The sequence below is a fragment of the Camelus dromedarius genome, chromosome 5 (assembly GCF_036321535.1).
Source record: "Camelus dromedarius isolate mCamDro1 chromosome 5, mCamDro1.pat, whole genome shotgun sequence".
NCBI lineage: Eukaryota > Metazoa > Chordata > Mammalia > Artiodactyla > Camelidae > Camelus > Camelus dromedarius.
Window position 1 is genome coordinate 3,243,138 of NC_087440.1, and position 27,422 is coordinate 3,270,559.

At 39.6% G+C, this 27,422-nt stretch overlaps 1 protein-coding gene across 1 annotated transcript in view; it reads left to right on the top strand.

Annotated features, from left to right (window-relative positions):
- Positions 1-13,139, top strand: part of LOC105093283 (IQ domain-containing protein H-like) — a 33,824-nt gene extending 20,685 nt beyond the window's left edge. The window contains exon 5 of the mRNA XM_031452901.2: positions 13,002-13,139. Within this exon, the coding sequence (XP_031308761.2) occupies positions 13,002-13,139 (138 nt within the window). The remainder of the gene's footprint in view (positions 1-13,001) is intronic.
- The last annotated feature ends 14,283 nt before the right edge of the window (positions 13,140-27,422 follow it).

A 27,422-nucleotide genomic window follows, 5' to 3' on the forward strand; every position in this document is an offset into this window, starting at 1 on the left:
AAGAGGAACATTAACAAGGACATAATGAAACATGAGAAATTAATAACAAAATTTAAAAGAATTTATTGCACAATACAGACTTTTTGAATGTATTTAAAATGTGTGTAGATCATGGCAATACTGCACAAGTAACTGATTTTATTTTGTGGGTTGTACCTCAGCGTTTGTCTTCCAAGTCTTTCATTCGTAGGATTTTATACACTTTTTTTTAGCTTGTTGATTCATCTCCCTGTTTGGCATCATGCTTTTTGTTTTTCACTAACATTTCTTCCTTCTTTAAGAGAAGTATCAGTTTCCAAACACTGGGGTCCACGTTTGTGCCTGAACTTTGTGTTGTGCCGTGAAAGCCTCTACACTGATGTATTCGTGGCATATTTGCCACATGTCCTTTGGTAGATGTTGCAAAGTTCTACAGGAGACATTGGCTCAAGTCTGCACCATCAAGGCCTTCAGACTCTCTCTCCTTCAAGATAGTGTGCTTCAAAACAAGAAACCAACTCTTGGGCAAAATAATCATCGTCCGGATAAAGGCATCAATAACGTCACTAACCGGAAGAAATGATGATGCATTTCAGTCAGTGGGAACCAAACTGTCAAACCAAAAAGAGTCAACCAGTTATTCGATCTTTCATGGCACAATTGCCTTACGGCCAATTAGTTACGTGGCAAAAATGCTTATGGTAAAGACGTCTACAGCAAAGATGCTTATGATGAAAATACTGGACACAGTTTGTATAATTCTGTATTTTCCTTTTATTATACTTGTCACAATTTATAACTAGATATTGAGTTGTATGATTTTTTTTTTTAATGTCTGACTTCCTACTAGATTACAAGCTTAATGAGGGCAGGATCCATCAGTTTGTCCACCTCCATGTAATGCCAGGGAACTCTGAATAAATGTTTGTTGAATGAATAAATGAAACCACCACAGTGACCCCTAATGATGTGCTCATCCCCATATAAAATACTAATCCAGCCTCCTCTGCACTCTCCCAAGGTAGCCTACTCCTACCTTTGTCACTACACTTGTCACCTTGGGTTCCTTCAGCCACTATCTGTGGAGTACTGACTGTGTGCCAAGGACTGTCAGAGGCACACTGGGGTGAACAATTCAGACCAGGTGCCCACTGTCATAGAGCTTACATTCTAGGCGGGTGGAGACAGACCATCAGTAAGAATATACCAGGTAATAATAAAGGCTCTCACAAAAATAAAACAGAGTGCTGTGATAAAGAGAGCTTAAACCTCTCGTCTTCCTTACTTCCAAGTCTCTGCTTTTGTTAAAATTTTATTTTTTTGCCAAGAATCTCAGGAGGGCCATAGTTGGTCCACAAGCAGAAGATTGGAGATCTCTAGCTTATAGAGACAATGAAATAAAATATATGAAATTAGCACTATTTTAGAACACAGAGTTGCTACTGTTATTCCAGAAAACAAACAAACAAAACTATGGCCAGAAATTTATTTTCCCAAAAGAGTTTTGAATTCTGGTAAGTGATTATAAAAGGCAAGGAATCTTATGTGTCTGTGTTCTTTGCGGGGGGGGGGGGGAGGGTTGTTGGGGGAGGTAATTAGGTTTATTTATTTATTTACTTTTAATGGAGATTCTGGGGATTGAACCCGGGACCTCATGCAAGCTAGGTATACACTCTACCATTGAGCGCTGCCCTCCCCACTCTGTGTTCTTTTAAATACTGTGAGCCTGGGTGAGCTTCATTTAGAAAAGGGCATGGACAGTTTCCCCCGACTTCACCTCCAGGGCTGGACCCCTACTGTTGTTTTATATCTAGTATCAGTGACATCTGCTTAAAAACGCATAACCACTGCCACAAAAGATAGCCCGAATTTTGCATTCTAAAGTCAATGACAGCGCTGTGTTCCCAGCTGTTCTGCGAGCCTGCTACACCAACTTAAAGGCTTGCATTTTTAAGTCGTTGTGGAACCAGCTGAGATAGCCCCACCTCTAACTGCTCACTGTCAACCTTTTAAACTCAGTAAACCCCAGTTGCTACTTTAAGCTCTCTCCAAAGCGAAGGAATCAATTTTTGGAATTCCCTCCCACGCCAAAAAATCTAAATGACAAATAATTAGGAGTTTCTCGATTGTAGTTAAGAATCACAATTTAGAATTGTTTGTCAAGCTGCTTTTACATTTGAAAAAGCCCTGTTCTGATGGTTTTTCTTTACAGTAGAGCTTAGCTCCAAGTCAACCCCAGCCCAACTTTTCTTCCAGGCACCTTGGGCTAGGGGCACAAAAGTACTCACCACAATCAAGGAAAGGGTTTGAAGTAACAACAAAAGATAAGGAGGTGGGAGGAAGAGAAGGAGAAAAACTTCATAGGCTAAGAGAGTGTTTGATTTTCCTGCTGGCTCTGGCGAGCCAAGTCTGAAGGCAATTTCAAAATAGAAGTTCCTGACGTTAGATCCAGGGACCTACTCAGAAGCATCATACATGTGTGCGGAGCAGGGAAAATAAACCCAGCTCCCTGAGTTATTCTCCCAATGAACTCCATAAAAAGGATGCTCTGTCAATCAAACAAAAATATCTATTGTGGTCCAGTATGACGCAATGTGCAACCTCTGTGTCTAAGATGGGAGACTCTTCCATTCTGTGAATTTGGATCTCACTGAGAAAGTGAGTTTCAAAATTTGATCAAGACTAAACAACCCAATCCAAAGATGGGCAAAAGACCTAAACAAGCAGTTCTCCACGGAAGACATACAAATGATCAATAAGCACATGAAAAAATGCTCAATATCACTAATTATCAGAGAAATGCAAATCAAAACTACAATGAGGTATCACCTCACACCAGTCAGAATGTCCGTCATTCAAAAGTCCACAAACGACAAACCTGGAGAGGCTGTGGAGAAAGGGGAACCCTCCTACACTGCTGGTGGGAATGCAGTTTGGTGCCGCCACTGTGGAAAACAGTATGGAGATTCCTCAGAAGACTAGGAATAGACTTACCATATGACCCAGGAATCCCACTCCTAGGCTTGTATCCAGAAGGAAATCTACTTCAGGATGACACCTGCACCCCATTGTTCATGGCAGCACTATTTACAATAGCCAAAACACGGAAACAGCCTAAATGTCCATCAACAAGTGACTGGATAAAGAAGAAGTGGTATATTTATACAATGGAATACTATTCAGCCATAAAAACTGACAACATAACGCCATTTGCAGCAACATGGATGGACCTGGGGAATGTCATTCTAAGTGAAGTAAGCCAGAAAGAGAAAGAAAAATACCATATGAGATCACTCATATGTGGAATCTAAAAAACAAAAACAAAAAAACAAAGCATAAATACAAAACAGAAACAGAGTCATAGACATAGAATACAAACTTGTGGTTGCCAAGGGGGCGGAGAGTGGGAAGGGATAAGACGGGACTTCAAAATTGTAGAATAGATAAACAAGATTATACTGTATAGCACAGGGAAATATATACAAGCTCTTATGGTAGCTCACAGAGAAAAAAATGTGACAATGAATGTATGTATGTTCATGTATAACTGAAAAATTGTGCTCTACACTGGAATTTGACACAACATTGTAAAATGACTATAAATCAATAAAAAATGTTTAAAAAAAAAAAAAACTAAAGTCTTGGGGATTTTTGACATCACCAGGAAAGATGTGGTGAGAGATCAAAGAAGGAAAAAGTCAGGGCAGGTAAGGGTTGCTTCACAGATTTTCACTGTGAGTTATTCCTCACTTAACATTGGGTGGGAAATTTTGCTGATGAGACAGCAGTTGGATTTTACAGAATCAAGCAGGGGGAAGAAAATGCCTACAATGAACCAACAAGCATTGCCAGCTGTCTTCTCATTAGAATATAAGCCTCATGAGCGTAGAAACCTTTAAAAAATATTTTCCCTTTTTTTTGTAGTTTGTTAAAACCTTCTTCATATGAAAATACTCAGATAAATCAAAAATAGTACATGAATTAACTATTTATCCTTCACCAAAGATTTAATAGTTGCTAACCTTTACCATTTTTGCTTCATCTGTTTTTTATTGGGATGTTGTAAAGTTTTTTATTGAGGTATAGTCAGTTTACAATGTTGTGTCAGTTTCTGGTGGCCAGCACAATGCTTCAGTCATACATGGATATACATATATTCATTTTCATATTCTTTTTCGCCATGAGCTACAAGATATTGAATGTTGGAATGTTTTAAAGTATAGACCTAACGACATTTCACCCCTTAATGCTTTAACGTGCATCTTTAAAAATGAACATAGTCCTACTTACCCAGACTACCATTGTCACACCTAACAAAATTTACAGTAATTCCTGAATATAATAAATACCCAGCTGACATTCGGGTTTCCCTGATCATCCTCCAAATGGCTTTTACTGATCTTTTATCCAAACGTGGATCTGCTAAGATTTATCCATTCTGCTTGATTATTTTATTTCTTAAGTCTCTATTAATCTAAAGCAGAGAGACTCTGTTTAGTTCATTGCTGTAATCAGTGCCTAGACACTGCCTTACCTGAAGCAGGCTCTCAATAGATGACAACTTACTGATGAGAAGTATGGGTTCACATCCCAGCTCTCCACCACTTACTGTTCGTACCTTGGCTGGTCACTTAACCTCTCTGTGCTTCAGTTCATCATCTGCAAAATGGACTGCATGACACCCTGCTGTCAGGATAAGTGAATTAACATATGTAAATGTTTGTAACAGTACCCCATATAGGGTGAGTGCTATATAAATGTTAATTCTTCTTATTTGTTGATGAATACTGCTCAACCTCAATTATGTACCTAATATGTACCAGACACTACTTTTAAGCATCAGCCAAATTTCTCTACTCTCATGGAGCTAATGTTCTAATGGGGTAAGGTAGTCTTTAGGGAAACAGAAAACAATTTGAAAAGTAAACATATAGTATGTTAGTTGGTGAGAGAAAAGTTAGGGAAGGAACATGGGGAGTGTTGGGAGGGTCTCATGTGTAAGGTGACACTTGAGGAGAAATCTGATGGACATGAAGGGAGCAAGTCATTTGGCAAAAAATTGCAGGAAGAGTACTCTAGGCAGGAAATGTGACCTGTGAAGACCCTGAATTAGGAATGTGAACAGCAAGGAAGCTGGAAGGGAATGTGCAAGCCGGAGAGAAGCAAGAACAAAGTAAGGACCAGATCTTGCAGACTGTTGTGAGGACCGCAGATGTCACTCTGAGTGACATGGGAAGCCACTGGAGGCTTTTCACCAGGGGACCAATAGGATCTGCTTCGCAGTTTGCAAGGGTGACTCTGGCTACATCTTGTGATGAGAATGAGATATAGACAGGGGAAGGTGGAAGTGGGAAGACCATTTATGAGCCTGTGTTAGCCATGATGAGGAAATCATATCTCATCCTTACATTACCAAAGGGAGGAATTATTGTTAGTCCCATTTTACAGATGGGATTACTGAGGAGGAGGATGAGAGATGACAGTAATTTAAAGCTCAGAAATGGGAGAACTGGCCCTTACACCATACACAAAAATAAACTCAAAATGGATGAAAGACTTAAACATAAGACAAGATACAATAAACCTCCTAGAAGAAAACATAGGCAAAATATTATCTAACATACATCTCAACAATGTTCTCCTAGGGCAGTCTACCCAAGCAATAGAAATAAAAGCAAGAATAAACAAGTGGGACCTGATTAAACTTACAAGCTTCTGCACAGCAAAGGAAACCATAAGTAAAACAAAACGACAACCTACGGAATGGAAGAAAATTTCTGCAAAAGATGAAAGTGACAAAGGCTTGATCTCTAGAATATATAAGCAGCTCATATGACTTAATAAGAAAAAAACAAACAACCCCATCCAAAAATGGGCAGAAGACCTAAACAAGCAATTCTCCAAGGAAGAAATACAAATGATCAATAGGCATATGAAAAAATGCTCAGTATCACTAATTATCAGAGAAATGCAAATCAAAACTACAATGAGGTATCACCTCACACTAGCCAGAATGGCCATCATTCAAAAGTCCACAAATGACAAATGCTGGAGAGGCTGTGGAGGAAAGGGAACCCTCCTACACTGCTGGTGGGAATGCAGTTTGGTGCCGCCACTGTGGAAAATAGTATGGAGATTTCTCAAAAGACTAGGAATAGACTTAACACATGACCCAGGAATCCCACTCCTGGGCATATATCCAGAAGGAACCCTACCTCAAAAAGACACCTGCACCCCATTGTTCATGGCAGCACTATTTACAATAGCCAAGACACGGAAACAGCCTAAATGCCCATCAACAGATGACTGGATAAAGAAGAAGTGGTATATTTATACAATGGAATACTTTTCAGCCTTAAAAAATGGCAACATAATGCCATTTGCAGCAACACGGATGGACCTGGAGATCGTCATTCTAAGTGAAGTAAGCCAAAAAGAGAAAGAAAAATACCATATGAGATCACTCATATGTGGAATCTAAAAAAAAATAATATATATATATATATATATATATGTATATATATATATATGTATGTATGTATATAAATACAAAACAGAAACAGAGTCATAGACATAGAATACAAACTTGTGGTTGCCAAGGGGGAGGGGAATGGGAAGGGACAGACTAGGAGTTCGAAATTTGTATAGATACGGACAGGGATATATAGAATAGATAAACAAGATTATACTGTATAGCAAAGGGAAATACATACAAGATCTTGTGGTAGCTCACAGCAAAAAAGAATATGACAATGAATATATGTGTGTTCATGTATAACTGAAAAATTGTGCTCTACACTGGAAATTGACACAAAATTGTAAAATGACTATAACTTAATAAAAAAAAAGTTTAAATAAAATGGGAGAACTGGGGTTCAAACTCAGCTCTATTTAACCTCAAGGTCCTGGCTTTTCCTCAACACTGTTACAAATACAAACACGTGAGCTTCCTTGTTATGTGTCCCACAGGGACATTTGCAACTGGAAAAAAAAAAAAAAAAAAGAAAGCAGCAGAATAAATTCCTGATTTGTCCACTAAGGACCCTACTTATCCCCAGAATTATCCTCAGATTATGTCCCTCTAAACTTTCCCAAAGAAACTTCTCAGTGCAATGCTACTGATAAAGGTGACCTTTCTACTTTCTGATTGGTTGCAGTGATACTAACATGGCAGTTACGAAGCCACGTTAGAATTACTGATAACACACTGGGATATGTTATCATCTGCAGTGCTGTTTTACTGTAATCCATTACCATTCAACTGGTTAACATATATATTTTAAAGAGGTTTATAGTTTACAGTGTACATAAGTTGTAACTAATGGAATAGGTGATTCAGCATGATATTTGGGGTTACTTCTATCAAAAATGGGCATCACAAATGGGCCCTTAGGACTATATCTTCTAATAACATTGTTTCTTTTTCTATATATACTATTGTTTCTTTTATTGAAGTACAGTCAATTACAATGTGTCAATCTCTGGGGTACAGCACAATGTCCCAGTCTTGCATACACATACACATGTTCATTTTCATGGGAAGATTCAATTAGCTAAATATTTATGACTCACAGCACCTTTTGCAGAAATGTAAGCTATTTACAACAGCGAAGACTACTCAGATTGTATTATATGGTATTCCATGGTTCAATAACATTTCAGAGGTGGCATCCCATTTCTTAGGTCTCTTTCCCTGGCTTCCCAACGGATGCTAACTTTTGGGCATGCAGGGAGCCGTCATTCCCTGGCCACCGACTCAGGAGAATAGCGTACAGCAAAGGAAGGGTGGGCATGAAATTAGCAATTGGCCCACGTGTCTTAAAATGTCATAAAATTTGGATGGAATGTCGCCTTTGGCACACCCTAGTACTATGAACTGATGTCATCATGGTGTATCATAAGAATAACACAGACTCAAACTAAAAAAAGTCTTTTCTCACTAGTGTGCTATTTCATTGCCTCAAATATTTTGATCTTAATGCTACTATGTGCCAGGCGCTGGAATGCAAATTTCAGTGCGGTAGGTGCTCCCAGTCTGTGCACAGGCATTTGAAAGAGTGTGTGGTGAGTGTTAAATTAGAGGTTTGGCAAAAATACTCCGGTAGGGCCAAGGGGATGTGCCTAATGTCTGGGCTTTGTTGTAACCAGTAAGTACTCCATCTCCAAAATCTGTTTCAAGCACAGCATCTCTGACCTCTGAGTCCCAGCCCGCCAGCTCACAGAGTATGACTTTCCAACAATTCTTCAATACAATAAGGACCTTCAATCCATTGATGTCTCATTATTTCACTACTTATCACTGTTGTCTTATTGGACTTTATTCCTTAGCTAGATTAGATTGCATGATTGTGGCAGAAATTGTGAGTTCCCAACCCAGTATCCACTGCATTATTATAAGCTGTGATTTTTGTTCAGAATGGCATCGGACCAGGAGGAATAAGCTTACTCATTTCTGAGCCTTCCTTGCAACTAAGTACGACCATGTGTCCCAGTTCTGTCCAGTGAGTGCTGAGCAGCAGTCTCCTGGGGTCGGTTCTAAGGGAATCGCTTTGCTTTCCTGATAAAAGGATGTAGAAACCACTGGCCTGTCCCCTCTCCCTTTTTCTGTTTCTTTCTACCTTGAACACAGACATGACACCTGGAGTTGCAGCAAGCATTCTGCAACCATGAGGTGAGAAGCATATGGACAAAAGGCAAGACTCTGATATCACATACTCTCTCTTGCCATTTTAAGGACTAATGCAAATCAGTTGGATTATGACGAAACGCACATACTGCGGTGCTTGGCACAAAATGGGAGCCGAATAACTATTAGCTCTCTTCGCCAACCTTCCTCTTGTTCTGCAATTCAACTCCTGCGGGAATCAGAAAACAAGATGGGCATATCTGAATGGAATTAAAGTCTTAAGGCTTTGTGAACCTGAGGCAGCTGGCTTTTTAGAAGCAGCTTGGGGTTCGGTGATGCTGTGGTTGTTGACCCCGTAGTCCTAGCAGGGAGGCAAGAGGGGGGTCGCATAAAGCACAGAATGTTAGACTTGAAATAAGAAATTAATGAATAATTACATTGTAACTGCACTTGAGTTTTAAAGATAACCTTTTATTTAGAAGAGTTATCGACAAGAAATCCATGTAATCATCACCCAACTGTAACAGTCACCATAATTTTACCATTCTTATTTCATCTATTCCCTCTCCTTTTTTTTTTTTGGTGAAGTCTTTTAAAGCTTCATAGGTGGTGTGCATTTCTTTTTATAGCGTATCAGGAAGTAGTTTGTCTTTTCTCTTTTAATGATGTTAAGATTGATCCTTGAGTCTGAGTATTACCAACTGGATCTATCCTCTATCAAGCTCCCGACAACCTTTCACCTAATGGTATTAGCAAACACTGATGTTCACCTAAACACATTCTTTCATCGGGGACTGCAAAGTGGTGATTTTACCATTCTATCCTTCCTTCCGCATGTATTAACTTCTCTGAAGACCTTTCTCTTAGCAACTCTTTGGTGAGTCTGAAAAATAGATTTTTAGGAAAAGAGCAATAAATGCATGATTCTTTTATCAATCTACTTTCAGATTAACTCATCAATTTTATCAATTAGGTGTTTTGGGAGGGGGGAAATATTATTAAGAACTCGTGGATTTTTATATATTTGAAGTGTTTCAGTGCATCGCAGGATGATTTTGGGAGGCGGTAGTTTCCTGAGCAGCACTTTATCATTTGAAACATACTTAGCACACATTAGTCACTTAAACCTCACAAACAACCCTGTGAAGATACGTATGACCACCCAGGTTTACGAAGTTAAAATCTAGATCACATAGCTTGAACTACGACTTGGTGTCTGTTGTTCTTTTCATGGAATGTAGTAACGGTTGAAAGAGTGTCAAAGGTGACTGGGTTCTTTTTCTTTTTTCCTTTTTTTTTTTTTTTTTTTCTGGTTTTGAGATTAAACAGCAGACATCTTTAACCAGAGGGAATATGATATTAAGCAATAGACACTTTAGAAGACATTGCATGGAGCAAACACTGTTGAGAATAATGTGATGCAGTGATAATACTGTAACTTAGTAAATAGCTTGTCTCAACTTTCTTTGTGAAGCATTTCAATTTTGATTACTCTGTGTGGGATCTACTGCTCAGATGTATGTCATTTTATGGTCTGCCCATGTCTGGGGAGCTGGCATTACACGCTGCCTAGTGTTTTTAATTCAGAACTTCTTCTGAAAGAAACCCTAGCCTCTTATGCTCAAACCCTAGTTTTAATAGCATAAGCTATTTCCTTCTTATATCGCTTTGTGGGCATAGTAATAAAATAAATACCACAAAATCACTGATGAGATGAAAATTGAGCTCCCTGCTTCTGTGCAGCCATGTAGGTAAAACAGTAATTGGCTCTGATAATAACTTTTGTTCTTACAAACCAAAGTCTAAATGAGAGTCACATTTGATATATCTGCTTGTAATTACTATCAAAAGGAGAGAATACAAAGTTTAGATTGTTTAGTGACTCAGGATAAATTAAATACATTGCTATCTTTTCCTGAACAATTTAAGAAGATTTTCTGAAATTATTTCTGATATTTAGCTTACTGTTGGTAAAAAAAACGATCATCTTAAAGAGCATGCTTTTATGCTTAATGGAATGATTAATTTTGATTTTGTTTTTTAAATCTATAAGTGTTTTTCTTGAAAAAAATCGTATTTCTGGGTCTGATAATGCAGCTTATGCTCACAAATATTTTTCTGTACATCTCTACAGTTGGTTTGTAAGACAGATTTGGGTTATGAATGTATATAATAGTGACTTTCAGTAAGACTACTTGATATATTTATATTATTTAAATGTAGGCTCTCAGTATCTTTTAAAAGGGGAATTAAACCACATGTGCTACATATTATCATTTTGGTCTACACCTGCTTTGGTGCCAAAAGAGTAAATATTAATGTATTAATCATTTTCAAGGATCTTTCCATTGCTTTCCATTCCAAGCTAATTAATAAAGCTAATTAATAAAGAATTGTTATTACAGCCTGTCCTTTCTGTTGGATTTCTATTTACATTTTGACTTCTTTCCAGAAATATGTGCCCAGTGCCATAGAAATGGAAAAAGTGGAAGGAAACAACTAGATTTTCAGGCCAATTTTACCAATGATTCTGTATTTGATCATTTCCTTTCAACAAAGTTGATGGATCATAATAAAACTAAGAAAACGGCTATGGTCCACCGAGCCAATGATCCCAGAATTAAAAAGTTCTGACCAAGCTTAGGCATAATAGATGAAGCTATTACCATCAATTGTATCCAGAATAAACATTTAAAAAAAAAAACATCCTAATTACAGAAACCACATCCAGTCAATATAATACATATTAGCAATTTCCCGATCCTTGGTAGAATGGAAATTATTCTGCAAGTTTAATTAAGGAGGAAAAAATTATGTTCAGGTATTAATTTCAATAAAAGAGGCACTCAGCTTCCATGCAGAAACCGCAGAGTGGTGCTGTAAGTGTGGGTTACCCCCAGAAGGAAAGCCATTTATAATTAGGCGCTATTTTATTTTTGTTACCACATGTACTTCAAGGAAAAAGGAAGAGCTGTGTCTTATTTGCAACCCATGTCCCTGCATGGGTTAAATAAAGTGCACAGTAGAGTGCAGTTGTTTGGAGATTTGGTGTTTCTGTAGTCTTCCCCTTCACTGTGACCTCAGGCACAGACCGTTCACGTACGAACGCTTACGATCAACGAAATGACCACATCACGAGCTAATCTGTCTGGTTCCTGTAACTGTTTTAACAATTGCATCCGATCACCCTCAGAACTGACACTCCATTGAAAGGAAATCAGAGTTTTTAATTGCTCACACCTCCTTTTAAAAAAGTCACCAATTCCACATGTTGTATGATGCCGTTTATAAGAAATGTCTAGAAATGGGCACACCCAAGAGAAAGAAAGTTGATTAGCAGTTGTCAGACGCTGGGAGGAGGAGGAAATGAGCAGTGATTGTTAATGGTATGAGGTTCCTTTTTGGGGTAATGAAAATGTTCTGGAATTAAGGTAAGGGTGATGGTTATACAACATTGTGAATATGCTAAAACCCACTGAATTGAAAAAGTCACAAAAGACTTCAGAAACTGCTGGCACTACCATAGTCCTCAAGCGTTAATTTGCCTTTTAGCATCGAATCATAGAAGGCAAAGCAGGGGAGGCGGGGCCTGGGGGGGTGATAGTTCTTTAAGAGACAGAAGTTTAACCGCTGCAATTGGCAAATAAAGAAACTGGCTTCCAGAGACGGGAGCTGACTCACCCAAGGTCACAGGCAGGCAGGCCAAGGGGGAGCAAGACGAGGGCTCCAGGCACCCATCCAGCACCCCTGCCCACCCCCACTGAGCTGCCCACTCTGGTGGTTTGTCTTTAAGCATCTCAGCAATAACTTGTTTGAAATTATTTTAAACGAGGAATACGTAGCTCAAACAAGATGCGTTTCTTTTTTCCTAGTGAAAGCATATATTTTTCCTACGGATAGCAAAACCTCTGTGAAGGAGTAGATACGTATGTTGTGGTAAATTTACCAAGTCCAAACGGAAAGTTACCTGTAAATGTCCCTTGAGGAAAGTGGCCACATTAACAGCCCAAGGGAGCCCTCTACCTGCATAGCTGTAGTATAGATTTCATTGCTAAAATTCTTGACCTGGAAAGCTAAACATAAACCGAGACCAGGTATTCTATCCTTTGTCCACCTTGGTTGGCTTCTAGCACTATTTCTGAGAAAAATGAATGGTGTCCGAGGGTGGACTTTTATGAGCAATGGGATACCCAGGGGAAAATCTGCAGAAAATTCCTTGTCTATGAATAAAAGAATAATTAGTCACCTAAATAAAAGTCTCAAATATATTTTTTTCTAGTGAGAATTATATTAAAATAATTATTCTCAAAGAACTTTATACTCCTTTGAGGATATAAAATGTTAGTAAGCATTTTTGTTCATCCGGCATGAAAGTTGCATTGTTTCTTTGTTTCAGCGAAAGATAGGGTTGAATGTAAAAATCACGCAGTCTCCTGAAAACATCCGCCACAGAGCTGCTGTAAATACGACCCATGGAATCAGTTTGCCATATATTAATCAGAGAAAAGCAAGTGTAAGTAATGAGTTGTTTTAATGAGCTTTAATTTTTTTTTTTTTTAGAATTAGAAGTCATTTATTAGCAGTATAAGATACCATGTGGATTTTAAGTAAAGATTTTGATCCTTTCGTCCTAAGAAGATTTTTTGGAGATGAAATGGAGTGGCTTTCATTCTGTTTATAATTAGAAATGATTAAGAAAGTATAAACCTCTTTTTAAAAGATCTGTTGATAGCTCATTCCAATTTCTCTACTGTATCTGTTATTCCTAAATAATCTAGGACCGTCGTTTTAACAGGAGGAAATAAGCTAACAGACAGAATTAATACAGAGATGCTAAATATTTTATTTCTTGTATAAGCTTCCAGTGGAAAAGGCACAGTGTCAGCCTCCATGGTGTACTCATGGTGTACTCATACAATACGCAGAATTTTAAGAATATTATTCTAAATCTGAAGAAAGCAGGGATTAATCCTTTATGTCAGCAAAACGATGAGAAGGAATAACAGTGACACGGAGATTGACATTAAGGAATCTCAGAGTCTGTTTCTATTTTTGCCATTGCGTTGCTGCTAAGTGCCCCAAAGCAAGGATCGTAATCTTTCTGTGTGGTGGGGTTTTCTTCGGAGAGTCAAGAGTAGTGCTTCATTTTAATTGGAAAATTATTTCATTTGAGATCATTTCTAATACTGAGAACAATTACTGAAGTGACATCTACACATTTTTAAGTACATTTTTAAACCTTTGGCTTCTCTCAAAAGCTCCTAAATGTGTCCTTCAGTGAAATCAAAACTAAAAACAAGATTAATTTTAGGGTTAAATTGCAATCCCATTTCTAACCGGGATAATAGTTGCTTAGATTAATCTTCTAAATTTCCTACACAGACATTTTCAACTGCCTGCTTCATTCGTGAAGCCCTGAAAATATATTTTTAGTTTCTTTATATGTGCTTTATGTTATTCTAACAGGCTTGGTTTAAGAGCACTTTATCATAGAAATACTTTTATAGCCTAAGAAATAACCAGAAAGTTAGATATTTTTATCCTGCTGAAACTTTATTTAAAATGTCACCGTGAATAATGTGCAAGGGTTTTTATCTGCTTCCCATGAGCCCAAAGCCCTTGAAATAAAAATATCATTTCTCTGGCCGCACAGACAGAAGCAGATTTCTCTTCTGTTGTTGTTGGTTTTCCCCTCCAATCTAGAATTAATATTGGCTTAGCTGGTGGAGCGCTAAGGTTTTGTAGCCCAAGGCAACTGCAGCATTTCATGCAAACTTTTTCTGATGAGTATTGAAGTTTAAAAAGGCAGACCTCGCGACTGAGAGGGCCTGAAGCTTTGCTTTAATGAATCTGCGTAAAGCTTCAGACATAAATAGGGAATTCAAAATTATAGCCAAAGTTGGGGCAGAATCTTAATTATTTATTATATGCTTTTTTCAAATCTCCAAATAGGATGAGCGCCTTGGATATTGTGCGCATGTCCTCTGAACACGGAGGATCTGGGAGAGCACTTGACTTTGCATAACATAGAGATACTGCATACTCACTTGTCGTATTTAAGATCCTTTTTTCCCATACAGCTTGCTTCCATAAAAATCCACACCAGAGCACTTTAAAATGTATGTCTCTTACGTATATCTTGCTCAAACTTGTGGCATTTCAACCAAAACAGTTGACCCTATCATCTTACGTTGATACGTGGATCTATGATGGTACGAAGTGAAAAACAATTTCATTTCAGTTTTGTAAAATAGAAGCGCTGTGCAAAAAGTCCCGTGAAAGAAATATTCCAGCGTTTGGTTTTAAACAATCAACGTAGAATACTTGGGAATAAATACAGTTGTGATTTACCACGTATAAAAACATGTTTTTGAAAGCACTTGTCCTGATCTGAAGCAATGTGCCCAGTGCTATGATGTATAGCTAATTGGAAAAGCAGAAGCAGCAGGGCTAATCGCTTTTTAGAAATACTCTAAACGCTCAGAGGGGATTACTATTTGGCTGCCGAGGGCCATGTGCTTCCTTACTTCTTATGAAACTTGGACAGCCTGTCAAATGCCTGTAAATAGTCTTGGACGTTTTTGACAGCAAATTTGAATACGTTGCTGATTTACATGATCAGTTACCAGATATTGGTATTTGCTTCCATTTTATGAAGAGGTGCATCCTTGCTGATAATAATGGGCTGATGCGAAGATTTTAGTGCACTGAAGACACATACTTCAGACACACACACACACACCCCCCTGCTGCCACACACATACACACCATGCACACTCAGCCCCCGCAAAACTGCCTTCAGGGTTGTATATCCTGTAACTCGTTTGTGTAAAAGCAATTTACAAAAAAAGTATTAAAAGTGAAAGTCACTGATTTTTTTTTTTTCAGTATCGTAAATCTGCCAAATTGAAAACAAAAACCCTCCAACATGTTTTTGACGTTAAGAGCCTTACAGGTTTGGCAAGACCAAGAGAAATCTGATACTGTGCATATTTACTCACTGACATTTTATTCCAGCTAGACTTCTTTCTAATGCAACACATTAAAAGATCTACAGAAAATTTGACTTTGATTTATTTTTTTTAAATGAGAAGTGTTTCTTAAAAGGCTTGAAACATGTATCTGTTAACATGAATTTTAAAAGAACGATTATGAATGCATAACAAAATAGCCAAACAGAACATTGCTTTGAATTGCTACACAAATAACTCCGATTATAACTGTTATGACCTAGAAAAGAATCATAAAAACATTTTTCTTTCTGGCAACGTATGAGTTGCTGTAGAATTATACCAGTTCTTCGGTCCCACTTTCCAAATAAATAAATATATAATGCAATGTAAACTTAGAATCTTTTATTTATTCATGAGGTTGAATTTAATACTATTATGATTTCAAGATTTTATGAGTCATATGTTATGCAGTGTTTTTCACTAACTTGGTTGGGTAGCACCCACACTTCACAAATCATAGTTTCATTCTTTACTGTTTCACTTGGGGTGTACACAGTAATCTCTCTCACTGAAAGCGTGTTCATTTCTGAGATGATAAAGTGATGGAAAGTGAGGCAATTGTGTTAATGTCAAATGATTAGAAGAAGCACCAGAAGTAAGGGGTGGGGGTGAGGAGGAGGGAGGGAGAAAGAAGGACGATGCCCAAACGTGATTGTGTTTTAAGCCCATGCATATGGCCACAATTACAGTCACAACATAATTTGGCAACGGTAGCAGAATTAGATTTAAACAAATTGATGTTACACTGCAGTAATTCAGAATGAGCTTGTTGCATTTATAAACCATAACAAGAAGCAGAGTGAATTAATAAGCCCTTCTTGTCACTAAAAATAAAAAAGGAAATAATTGCTGAGATGGAGTTAACTTAACAGATGACTATAGTCAGCATCCTTTCAGCCTCGATATGGGAAAGTGAAGGTCACCCCCATCTCGGATGACAAAGAGGGAACATTTCTGTTGGTAAACAAATTAATCTTTTGAAAGGTCACCATTTGTTTTAAGTTTTTATCCAGTCCTTGTCATCTGGAATCAGAGATTGACTGTCAGTTCACCAGGCAGGGGTGCAGCTGAAGCAGACAGAGCTGCGTCTGTACAGAACAGCATTCCTTGACAAAACTCGGTGCCTGATTGGGATGCTATGGGCTGCTGGTTTACAGCTGTCTCCGGACAAGAATGGAGGCCCACCCCTGAATTCCAATAAGATGGGCCTGCATATTCTGCCTGCTGTAAGTTGGCCCTCTGCCCACAAGTAAAATGTATCGTGGTTCAAGCCAGCAATTATCTCTCTTACTTCCTTCTGTGCTGCTTCTGTTCCTTTTTTCCAAAAACAGATGTGGGTATTCACTCAGGTTCTGCATCTATTCTTCCTCACACCTGCTGGGGCAGAGTTTGGACAGAGGTAGAGCTGGCGGGAGCCAGCAGACAACAATCAGACATAATTTCTTTGAGCGCACTTTCAAAAGGGAACGTTGATTTTTCAGGAAATGTGGAGTCAGCATCTTGGTCCCCCTCCCTTTTCCCAGGAGCAAGTGGTAAATTAAATTAGTTGAACAAAAAGAGATAGCTTCCAAGACGTTCAGAAATGCCACATCCCACTTACGACACACGGTCGTTATCCAAGGACGGCGACGGTGTGATCAGCATTCTCAGTTCTGTCGTTAAAGAGAGCTTTCTCCTCAGGTCGCTTAGAAAGAGTTTTCAAGAAAACAGTGACTTTTCATGTTTGTCTTGACTCACAGCCTACGAAATGTGTTGCACCAACACGGTAGTGGTGGTGGTGAGAAATAGTGTATTGGCTTTGGGTGTCGTTGCCACTGAGAATTTTAGTTCTGCTTGGGTTGTAGTGCTGGGTGGGACAGCTGAAGGAAGTGATGTGACAAATGTCACTGGCTCGTGTCTGGCTCTCTCACAAACGTCTATTACTCTGGGAGTGGGGACAGGCAATTAGAGGCCATGCCATCATCAGCTAACGTTCATGAAACATCTATCTGTAGTGAGTTCTCTAACTTTTTTTTTTTAATTGAAGTATAGTCAGTTACAGTGTGTCAGTTTCTGGTGTGCAGCACAATGTCCTAGTCATGTGTGTGTGTATTCATATATATATATATATATATACACCATATATATACATATATTCATTTTCATATTCTTTGTCATTAAAGGTTATTACAAGATATTGAATATAGTTCCCTGTGCTACACAGAAGAAATTTGTCTTTTATCTATTTTTATATATATATATAGTAGTTAACATTTGCAGTTCTCAAACTCTCAGATTTATCCCTTCCTACCCTCTTTCCCCAATAACCGTAAGAATGTGAGTCTGTTTCTTTTGTAGATAAGTTCATTACTGTCCTCTTTCTTCTTTTTGTAGATTCCACATATGAGTGATGTCATATGGTATTTTTCTTTCTGGCTTACTTCACTTAGAATGACAATCTCCAGGTCCATCCACGTTGCTGCAAATGGCATTATTTTATTCTTTTTTATCACTGAGTAGTATTCCATTGTATAAATATACCACAACTTCTTTATCCAGTCATCTGTCGATGGACATTTGGGTTGCTTCCATGTCTTGGCTATTGTATGTAGTGCTGCTATGAACATTGGGGTGCATGTATCTTTTAGAATTAGAGTTCTCCTTGAGAAGGCTGTATTCCTCGAGTTTCTGTGCTGAGACCCTGCATGCATTCCCAAACCAACCCCACATGGAAATTTTTAGCTCTGATAGTGATTCCTGGTCAGACTGCCCAATGTGTGTTCTTACTAGAAAGGGACCCTCCCAGAAACAGCCTCCATTCCCTCATGTGTAAAATGTCAGAAAGAATATCTTGTAGGATTGTATTGAGATTTAAATGAGATAATTCAAAGCACTCAGCAAAGGTCCTGGTACAAATATTAGTTCTGCTCTGAAAATATTAGTTATGATTATTGGCAATGTTCACATATTGTATTATGCCGTATTTCTCCCCCTTACCCCCGGTGGCTTGTCAATTCACTTTTTTCTTTCTTTTTTTGGCGGGGTGGGGGGAGGTTAACTAGGTTTATTTATTTATTTAAAAAATTTTTTTAGTGGAGGTACTGGGGATTGAACCCAGGACCTTGTGAGTGCTAAGCATGTGCTCCACCACTGAGCTATACCCTCCCCCCATTATGCCATGTTTTATACCATCACTTAAAGCTTACATTCTTGTAGAGGTTGAGAGGTAGAACCAAGATATTATTGAGGTCCCTGGCAGGGATTCTGTTTAATATTTCACATGACAATGCCTTCTTTCCCATGTTGATATGAGGACAGGGACGCTGTTGTCTGGTCTGTTTGTCTGTTTTTCACATCCTCCACCGCCTCAAGCAGTGGTTTTGCTGGCCCCCAGGAGCCTGGTTGCCCAGGGCATCCTCCCACCGGGCCACTTAACGGAGTTTACCTAGTGAAACTCCCTTGCTCCTGGATTCTTGTAATAGCCTTGCCACTAGCAAGCTGTTTCCCGGAGCAAGTTACTCCAGCTTGCTCATCCTCATCTTCCTGGTTTGTAAAATGCGGAGGCTGGCTGGAAGGCCGTCTGGGGTGGTAGGAAGGGTTTGGGGTTGAGTGGATCAGAGTTTGGGCCCTATCTGCCATATGCCACTTGTGAAACCCTAGGTAAGCGAAGTAACATCTCGAGTCCTCTTTTTCCTCTTTTGTAAAGTCAGGATCCTGGTGTCTATCAGGCAAAGATGTTATGGGGTTTACAGATAGTATATTATAATTGCTGGCACATAATAGGTGCCTAATAAGGTTCCTTCCTCTCTTTCTAAAAAAAAAAAATCAATCAATAGTAAAAATATCAGACTTCCTTTTCCCTTTTCCACACCTGTGTGTCCAGAAAATGATCTGATTTGGCTCCTTTCACGCTCGGGTATCAACGAGAAATAAGGTTTAATGCTCAGGTTTTCAAATTGTTACAGAGAACTCCGAAGAGTTTCAGGGAGCCTGCAGGCATTGAATTCACGTTTTATTTTCATGGTAAGTTATATAAACTATTTTGAAGTGTAATAAAGAACAATACACACATACATAAGTTAGATGCCAAATTTTAATGCGTTCAGTAGCACCAGCGGGTTACCTTGTGCTGGGCGGTTCACTCCCTGAGCACATGGGCTCACACGGGGGCGTGCGTGTGTGTGTACGTTTGAACTTCTCGTAAGGGTGTTTTTCTTTTAGGTAGGGTGTGCCTTTGTACTACTCGTATTTTGAAATGCAGACCCGCTCATATACGCTCCTATAATAACGATAGAAGATAAATAAGTGAAGATTAAATGAGCCAATCCATGTCAAGTGCCTAAAGCAGCCCCTAGCCCTGGGTAAGCATTCCATGAACATTAACTGGTCTCCGTATTACACACAACACCTGTGTGCTCCCAGCCATTAAAAGCCAGGCGAGTTGTCTGGCGCACACATTTGGCACAGCCTAACAGTCACCTGCACGATTACAATACCGCATGTTGCATTGTGGTGACATAGCATTATGAATTGTTTCACAGCTCATTTTAAGTTTGGGCTAGTTCTCACCTGACTGGAAATGAGCTTTACAATCTCCATCTGGCACTGCAGGGTTGCAGTGTTGCTTTGTTTACATCTACAGATAAAAGGTCAGCGATAGAGCATCATCATAAAATTTGGACTCAACACGCAAAACGAAATTAGATTGTTTTGAAGGTGAGTGAATATCTGAAAAAGACAAGTGCTGAGGTATCGGAAAATAAATTTTAAATCGGACATGATGAACACCTTAAAATGTCACATGGCACATCTGAAACGTACTTTTGGTCATTCAACTCTTCCTTAATAATAGCACCATGAAGAGCACTTAGCACTTAGCAAGGTGCTAAATGCTTTGTGTGCATTGTTGTACTTAACCTTTACACGTATAAAATAGGCTGTTTTTGTAACCATCTCACACATGAGGAAACTGAGACCAAGATTAAGGTATTTGCCCAAAGTTATGAAGTCAGGAACTCAGGATTCAAAGTATTCACTCATCTACTTGTGAAATCTCCCCAGATCAAGAACTTACCAACTAACGCCTTAATTGCTAAAGAATATGAACAGTTGTTAGATTTTATTCGTGATTCTACTTTGAAACAAAAAACCCCCTACTCGTCTTTAAACTTCTGAATCATTTTAACTGAAGAAAATCCTGAGATTATAAGTGCCATTACAAATTGTTAGCAATTTGAAATTACTTATCTGTTTAGGTCAGGAATTCATCTTGTGCAGGGAAAATACAAAACAGAAATAAGGTGCAGGCTGTAACGGGTGTAAATTGTAATTATTATCTCTAACTCTTGATTTCATAATTTGCCTTTATCAAAACATCCTCATTGTCGCCAACATTGACTTATTTATAAATACATATAAATATACACGTATTCTTATATTGTTTATATGTAAATCAATGTATAACACTATAGTAAAATTTGCATAAAACCGGCATTTATTTACATAACAGCGTTCTATTTAAGGTTGCATTTGAAAAACAGATTCTACTGCTGAAAATAAATCTGCAAATCTTTGGCATAGAGTATTACCTCTCCCATGGGTTTTTGCTTTTTAACAAGAGTAAATCCTCTATTTAATTAAACCAAAGGAGTTAGACTCTATTAGGGAATTTCAAGCATGAGCGGACAGGGAGAAGAAGGGCTTGGGGGAGGCAGGAAGAGAGCCTTTCCACTGCCCTGGACTCAGCCCAGGTCAGCAGCCACCTGCCAACTAGCAAGCCCTGCTCCCTGATGTGACCCAGTGTCTTTGCACTTTGTGACTTGGGCTTTGGGCTTGAGTTTTGACCCCATACTAAGAGGTTGTCTTTCTAACCTCATACTTCCACTTTGAAAAGCCAAAAATTAGGTAGATGGAGGAGCCTGAGTCAGCTCTATGACAGAGTTAAGACACAAGGGGTCCATGAATAGAACTGTCTCTCATATAGTTGGTTTCCAATGTATATTAATTTATGCATTTATAAAAACATTATTCTAAGAAAGGATCCGTAGCCGGTACCAGATTGCCAAAGGGATTCATGACTCCTCCTGAAAGTTAGGTCTCTGTGATGGATCTTCCTTCCCTTCACACAGACCCCTAGCGTGGGCCAAGTATGCGTCAAAACAGAGAAGCATGCTCAGAACTCTGCATTCTTTATGAACAAACTGCTGCTTTCAGTTGACAGTGCAGGAAACCCACCAAAACACAGATATATCTAGCCTGCCACTCCAGGCTTTCCTGAGTTGCATCTTCATGAGTGAGAATGTAAAACTTCATGTTTTAATCTAAGCACTGTTGCTTTTTTTTACTGCAAGGAGGAGAGTGGAAACAGCTACAAAAGTGGCAATGCCTGCAATATTACAGTAAGTGCTCTATTTAAAGTGAAGCAAAGGAGAAATGCCACAGCAAGTGCACAAGAGCATCAGCCATGAGAGAAAGGGGCCTAATAGAACTGTTTGTTTTTTTTTTATCATGGCCCAGGTCAATTATCTGCCGAGAGGTGCTTGAGATGAATAAATGCCATTGCCGTGTTCTCCACTACTCTAACCCACTGCACCTTAAACTGTACTTGAATTCAAGTATACATTCCTAACCTCTTAAAACGTCTTTGGTGGAACAGAAGTAAGTACCCACAAACTAGGGTGGTTCATCCTATACTTTCTTTAAAAGCTTCTGAATCAGAATGTGTGATGTAAGCCCAGGAGATATTTATTTAGAGGAGATCCCTCTCATTAGACTGTTAAGTTAGGATAAAATGACACCCAAATGCTCGATCTATATAGTCTTTTAATTTCCATCTACATCTTCGATGACAATGTGGATGCATCTGTTTATGGCTGGGAACTAAGAGGTCTGAAAGCAGCCACGCACACTCTTAGTGGAAAGAGCCTCAGACGAAGAGTCGGCGCACTGATGCTAACCCTGCCTTTGCCGCTGCTAGGAGCCGAGCTACCACAGGTGCGTCTCAGGCCTCAGAGGCCAAGTGATGCACTCATCTGTACGCTGAGAAGCCACGTTGGCCTGTTCAGAGCCATCGTCAGGGCCCCAGCCCTGATGGTGTGACTCCCAGATTAATACTTCTGGTGCCTTGTGGGACCACCTGGTCTCCCAGGAGAGACAAAGCAGTGATGGGTGTAACTGATGGATGGAGGTGAGCCTTGAGATAGGCCTCAGAGGAACTGATGGGCACGGCTGAAAGCAGATGTGGCACGTACTTTAAGCACTAGAAACAATACAAGCAAAAAGCACAGTCAAAGTCCTGGAGGATGGCTGAGAGCTTGGCAAATCATCCTGAATTTTTATAAAGGAAGAAACCAGGAGATGTGGTTGGATGTGTAGGGCCAACTGATGGATGCCCTCGAATGGACCACTGAAATCTAACTGTGTGATCTCAGTCTCGATCATTAAAAGAAGGGCTTAAGGCAGACAGTTTCTGAAATTAGATCACTTCCCCTGATGCTCCAGCTGAAGGGCGGCTTCTAGAATTCTCCCGAACAATCTCCCTCCCTTGATGTCCTCATTGGTTATTAAACTTCATTTCCACTCCCTCTGGGTCATAAAGATTTCTTGAACAGCGTTATCTGCTGAACTTGTTAGAAGTTCATGAAACTGCCTAATTAGAGTTCTGCGGGCAGCAGCGCACCCTTTGCATGCAACAGTCTCCCTTTGACATAAACGGCCCCTCAAAACTGGCCCACGTAGCTGGATGGCTGAGATTTCCACGTAACCGTCCTTACTTTCTGTCCCAATGTTGAATACCCCACTGCGACCGAGGATTCGCCCTGGAACCCCATCCCTAATCCCTGCCATGCCCTACCTCTCCCTCCAGGGTTGGTCAAAAGCAGGTCTTGTTTGGGGCAGGAGTTGTGGAGACGAAGGAGAAGGACAGACAATAGGAGTGGTCGACTCCTGGCCAACACCTGCTGCCCTTGTCTTCCCCTCCCTGCCCTCACACCGCCCACTCCCTCGGCAGCCAGGTACCAGCCTCAGCCCCGGGCAGCACGAGCCCCGCCCCCGTCCTCATCCTCTCACCTCTCCCTGCGGTCCCACCTGCTCAGGCAAAGAGGTGCGCTGGAAACTGTCTTCTTAATCTGAGCGCTTCCTGAAATATGGGTGTGTTTCTAAACTTACTGTTTATACTAAATGGGGGGGGGGGTGTTCATTTGATAGGCTTTTTTCTTCCTGACTTTTCTCCTCTTAGGCAAGAAGTAAAAACCCTAAGAAAATGTCCAAGGTGTTCTTATTTAGAATCGCAAAAGTAAGTCCTCTGGGGCCAGGCAGGTAACAACTGACCGAAATGACTGGCTGTTGGGGCTAAGGGCTGGGTCTGCGTTACTGGGATGCTGAACCGGGGAGAAAGGTCCTCCTTACGAGAAACACTGCCTCAGCTCTAACCTTTTGGCTGGGTTTTCAAAAGAAGCTGGAAACTTAACATTCATATTTTTGCTAAAATCTGATTTTTAAATACTTGCTCAGATAATTTAAAAACACCCTGTGTAGTTCAAAGAAAGCCATCTCCAGGCTGTACGTGTCTTGCAGGTCAGTAGTTTGCAGCTCAGAACCCCCTGCAGCGCTGTTACTTTGGTGCAGCCTCGGGAATGACCCTTGGCTTTACAGGATGAGAGTTGATTTTATCAGAGGTGATCAACGTCTTGCGGTGCAGCGGAACCCACAAGAGGCTGATGTATAAACTGGAGCACCACTTTATTCTACGCAGAGACCTATCATGGCCAAGCAGACCTGAATGTTCAAGTCAGCCTGATCTGATGAGCATATTGTATCCTTATGACAAAGCTACACAGAAAGCCCAGTCAGAAGCCTGCTTAGTGAGCAGGGAAACTGACTAAGGGTAATTAGTTGGACGATCTTCATGGTGAGCAGCACCACACATTTACAGTCTGATGCATCCATCTGTGAAGCTAGCCCTGCCAAAGGGAGGTGAATACACCCCTGTGCAACGAGTGCTTTATGCGCACTGAGGAATTCTGATTCTCTGATTCAACTTTTTATGACAAATAGCCACTGTCTACTTGGACTTGACTGTGTGAATTACGCTGTGCTGTGCCGAGCTTCTTACCCCAGTGAAGTGAGTGATGTTTCCCCATCTTACTGAGGGAAAAAAACTGTGGTTTAGAGAAATTAAGTTACTGGCTCCAGTCATATAATTAGTTGGTGGTAGAGGCCAGATTCAGATCCAGGCCTACATGATATTGGAGCTTATGGTTCTTAACCAATGTCTTCCTCTTTACCAATTTCCTACTGTTAAAAAAAAAAAAAAAACACTCACCTTCAGCTGACATCCTGTTTCTTTGATGACACTAAATAGACTTCCTCCTTGGGGCGGGGCCTGGGTCTTTTCACTCAACCTCTACATGGAGATGGCCACATTGATCATATAGTTATTTTTCTGGTTTAACACTCAGAATTGGGGACAGGGGTGGGGGAACATATCTCCTTGTCACTACTCCACATATCTGACCCAAGTAATTGCACTGCCCAGAGGAGGAAAGAAACCCTGGCTAGAAGGAACAGGATGTGCACAGAGGAGAAAGAGAAAGAGAAAGGCGGTGAGAAGGAACCAGTCCATTCTTGGGGGGCTTCTCCACGAGAGCCCCCTGCTTCTCTTATCTCCCCATGTTTCCCAAGTCGCCAGAGCCACCTGAGCAAAAGAATTCTCCTTTCCCCATGCCATGCTGTTGAGAGGCCAAGATATATCCAAAGATTCGGTCCAGTTGTACTAATAATCTTATATGAGTTTGCCTGGGGAATCCAACAGCTTGTTTAGGGTGTTTCTAAGAAAACTCTTCTCTGAGTTTCAAAACACCCTTTTCCATTTTTAACTTAAAGGGGCCAATCCTTATGGAAGGTTATCAGGAGATGTAAAGTGAAAACAGGCATTCACCCCAGAGAGGTAGCTGACTACAAAGGAAATGCCGTCCCAACATCCTCTTCCCCGCCATTTACAAATGTACTCGCTGTCTAATCTGGATTCATCTACTATAACCACAGTTTAACTGGCCCAGAGTCACACAGCTACAGGCCAAAGGGTCATAATTCAAACTCAGCCAGTCTGACTTCCAAACTGGTGTTCTTAATCCTTATTCCTAAGCCCAGGGAGCTTTGAGGGTGGTGCTTCGGACCTGCATCTGAGGGGTAGATCTGGACCCAGCCAAAAATTGCTTCCTTGATGACCAAGAAATTTGCAGACAAATTTGTCTGGGAATAGAAGTAAAAGATTAGACTGCTTAGTGAGAAGCTACATTAACTCAAAGATTAGGACAAGAAGAGGAGCTGGTCCTTTTTTTTTTTTTTCTCAAGCTGTACTGAGATATCATTAACCTCTAATATAGTGTAAATTTAAGGGATACAACGTGATGATTAGATACATGCACATATTGTGAAACAATTATGGCAATAAGGTTATTTAACACTTCTGTCACCTCCCATCATTTGTGGGTGGTGAGAACATTTAAGATCTACTCTCTAGAGCTGGTACTTCTAACATGGAGATGTCCCCCAACTAGACTGTAAACCCCTTTGAGGGCAGGGACCGTATTTCCAACATCGAGCATAGTGCCCGATTCTGGTCAGAATCCAATAAAAATTTGCTTTTGATTTGTGTGTATGCGGTTAATGACTTTGAATAACAGCTTGTTAAGGAATTGTATAACCTGAGTTAGGCTGTGTCAAGTTCAGTAATGAAATAGCATTTACCTCATCCGACTACATTTGTAGATCTTGCCTCTTTGGGGCCATAAAAATGTCTTCCCAGACCTCTTCAGGTAGAATTAATTTTCTCACTCCTAGATCACGGTTGCATGTTTTTAAAATCTTTACAGGCTGTGCCTTGAATTTATTGAATGATGTCAAAGAACAGTTGAATAAATAAAAAGATCTATCATATTCCTGAAGAGGAAAAATGATTATAATAATAAAAATACCAGTTCTTTCCAAATTAATCTTTGTATCTAATGTAATTCCAATCAAAATTCTTATGGATTTTCTTTGGTTTGCATGGAATATTAATTCTTTTCAACTTGCCAGTGTTCATCACCTTAAAAAATAAATGGGCAAAGGCTTCATTTTTTTCCCCAAAGATTAATGAAGGTGAACTTTTCATACTTCTTATTAAAACATGTGATATAGTTACAATAATTATAATAGCATCCTATGGGCATAAAAATTAACAGATCAGTGGAGTAAAAGAGGTGAGCCTAGATATTGACTTTAGTATAAAAAATAACTTAAAGTGTAATACAGGTGACACTGTAAGTCAGGAAGGAAGGGAGGACCTGTTAGATGGATAGTGCTGAATCATTTGGCTAAATATTTGGGGAAAAAAGCAGTAATTTAATCCTAATCTTACCTTCTATGCAAAAGAAAACTCCAGATGGATTAAATTAACGTAAAATGTTAAAAAAGAAAAAAAAGAAAAAAACAAAATCATAAAAGAGAACCATCTATCAAGTTAGTTTTTAAAAAAACACCATTACAAGAAAATCCTCATTACAAGAAAAGTTCATATTTACATTGGGCTCCAGTCCTGGATTTGTCACTAACTTCTCTGTGATTTGGGGGCAAATCACTTAGAGTCCTTGGAACTTAGTTTGCTCATTTGTAAACTTAGGGCATTGGATCAAGTCATCTCTAAGAGGTCGTCCAGTTCTGACAATCCGTATTTCTGATTCTGAGCAAAATCTCTTTCCTTCGGCTCCCTTCCTTTGCCACTTGTGCCCATCAACATAGTACATGTAAGACAGGTAGGCAGACCAGGTGAAGCTGTTTTCCGA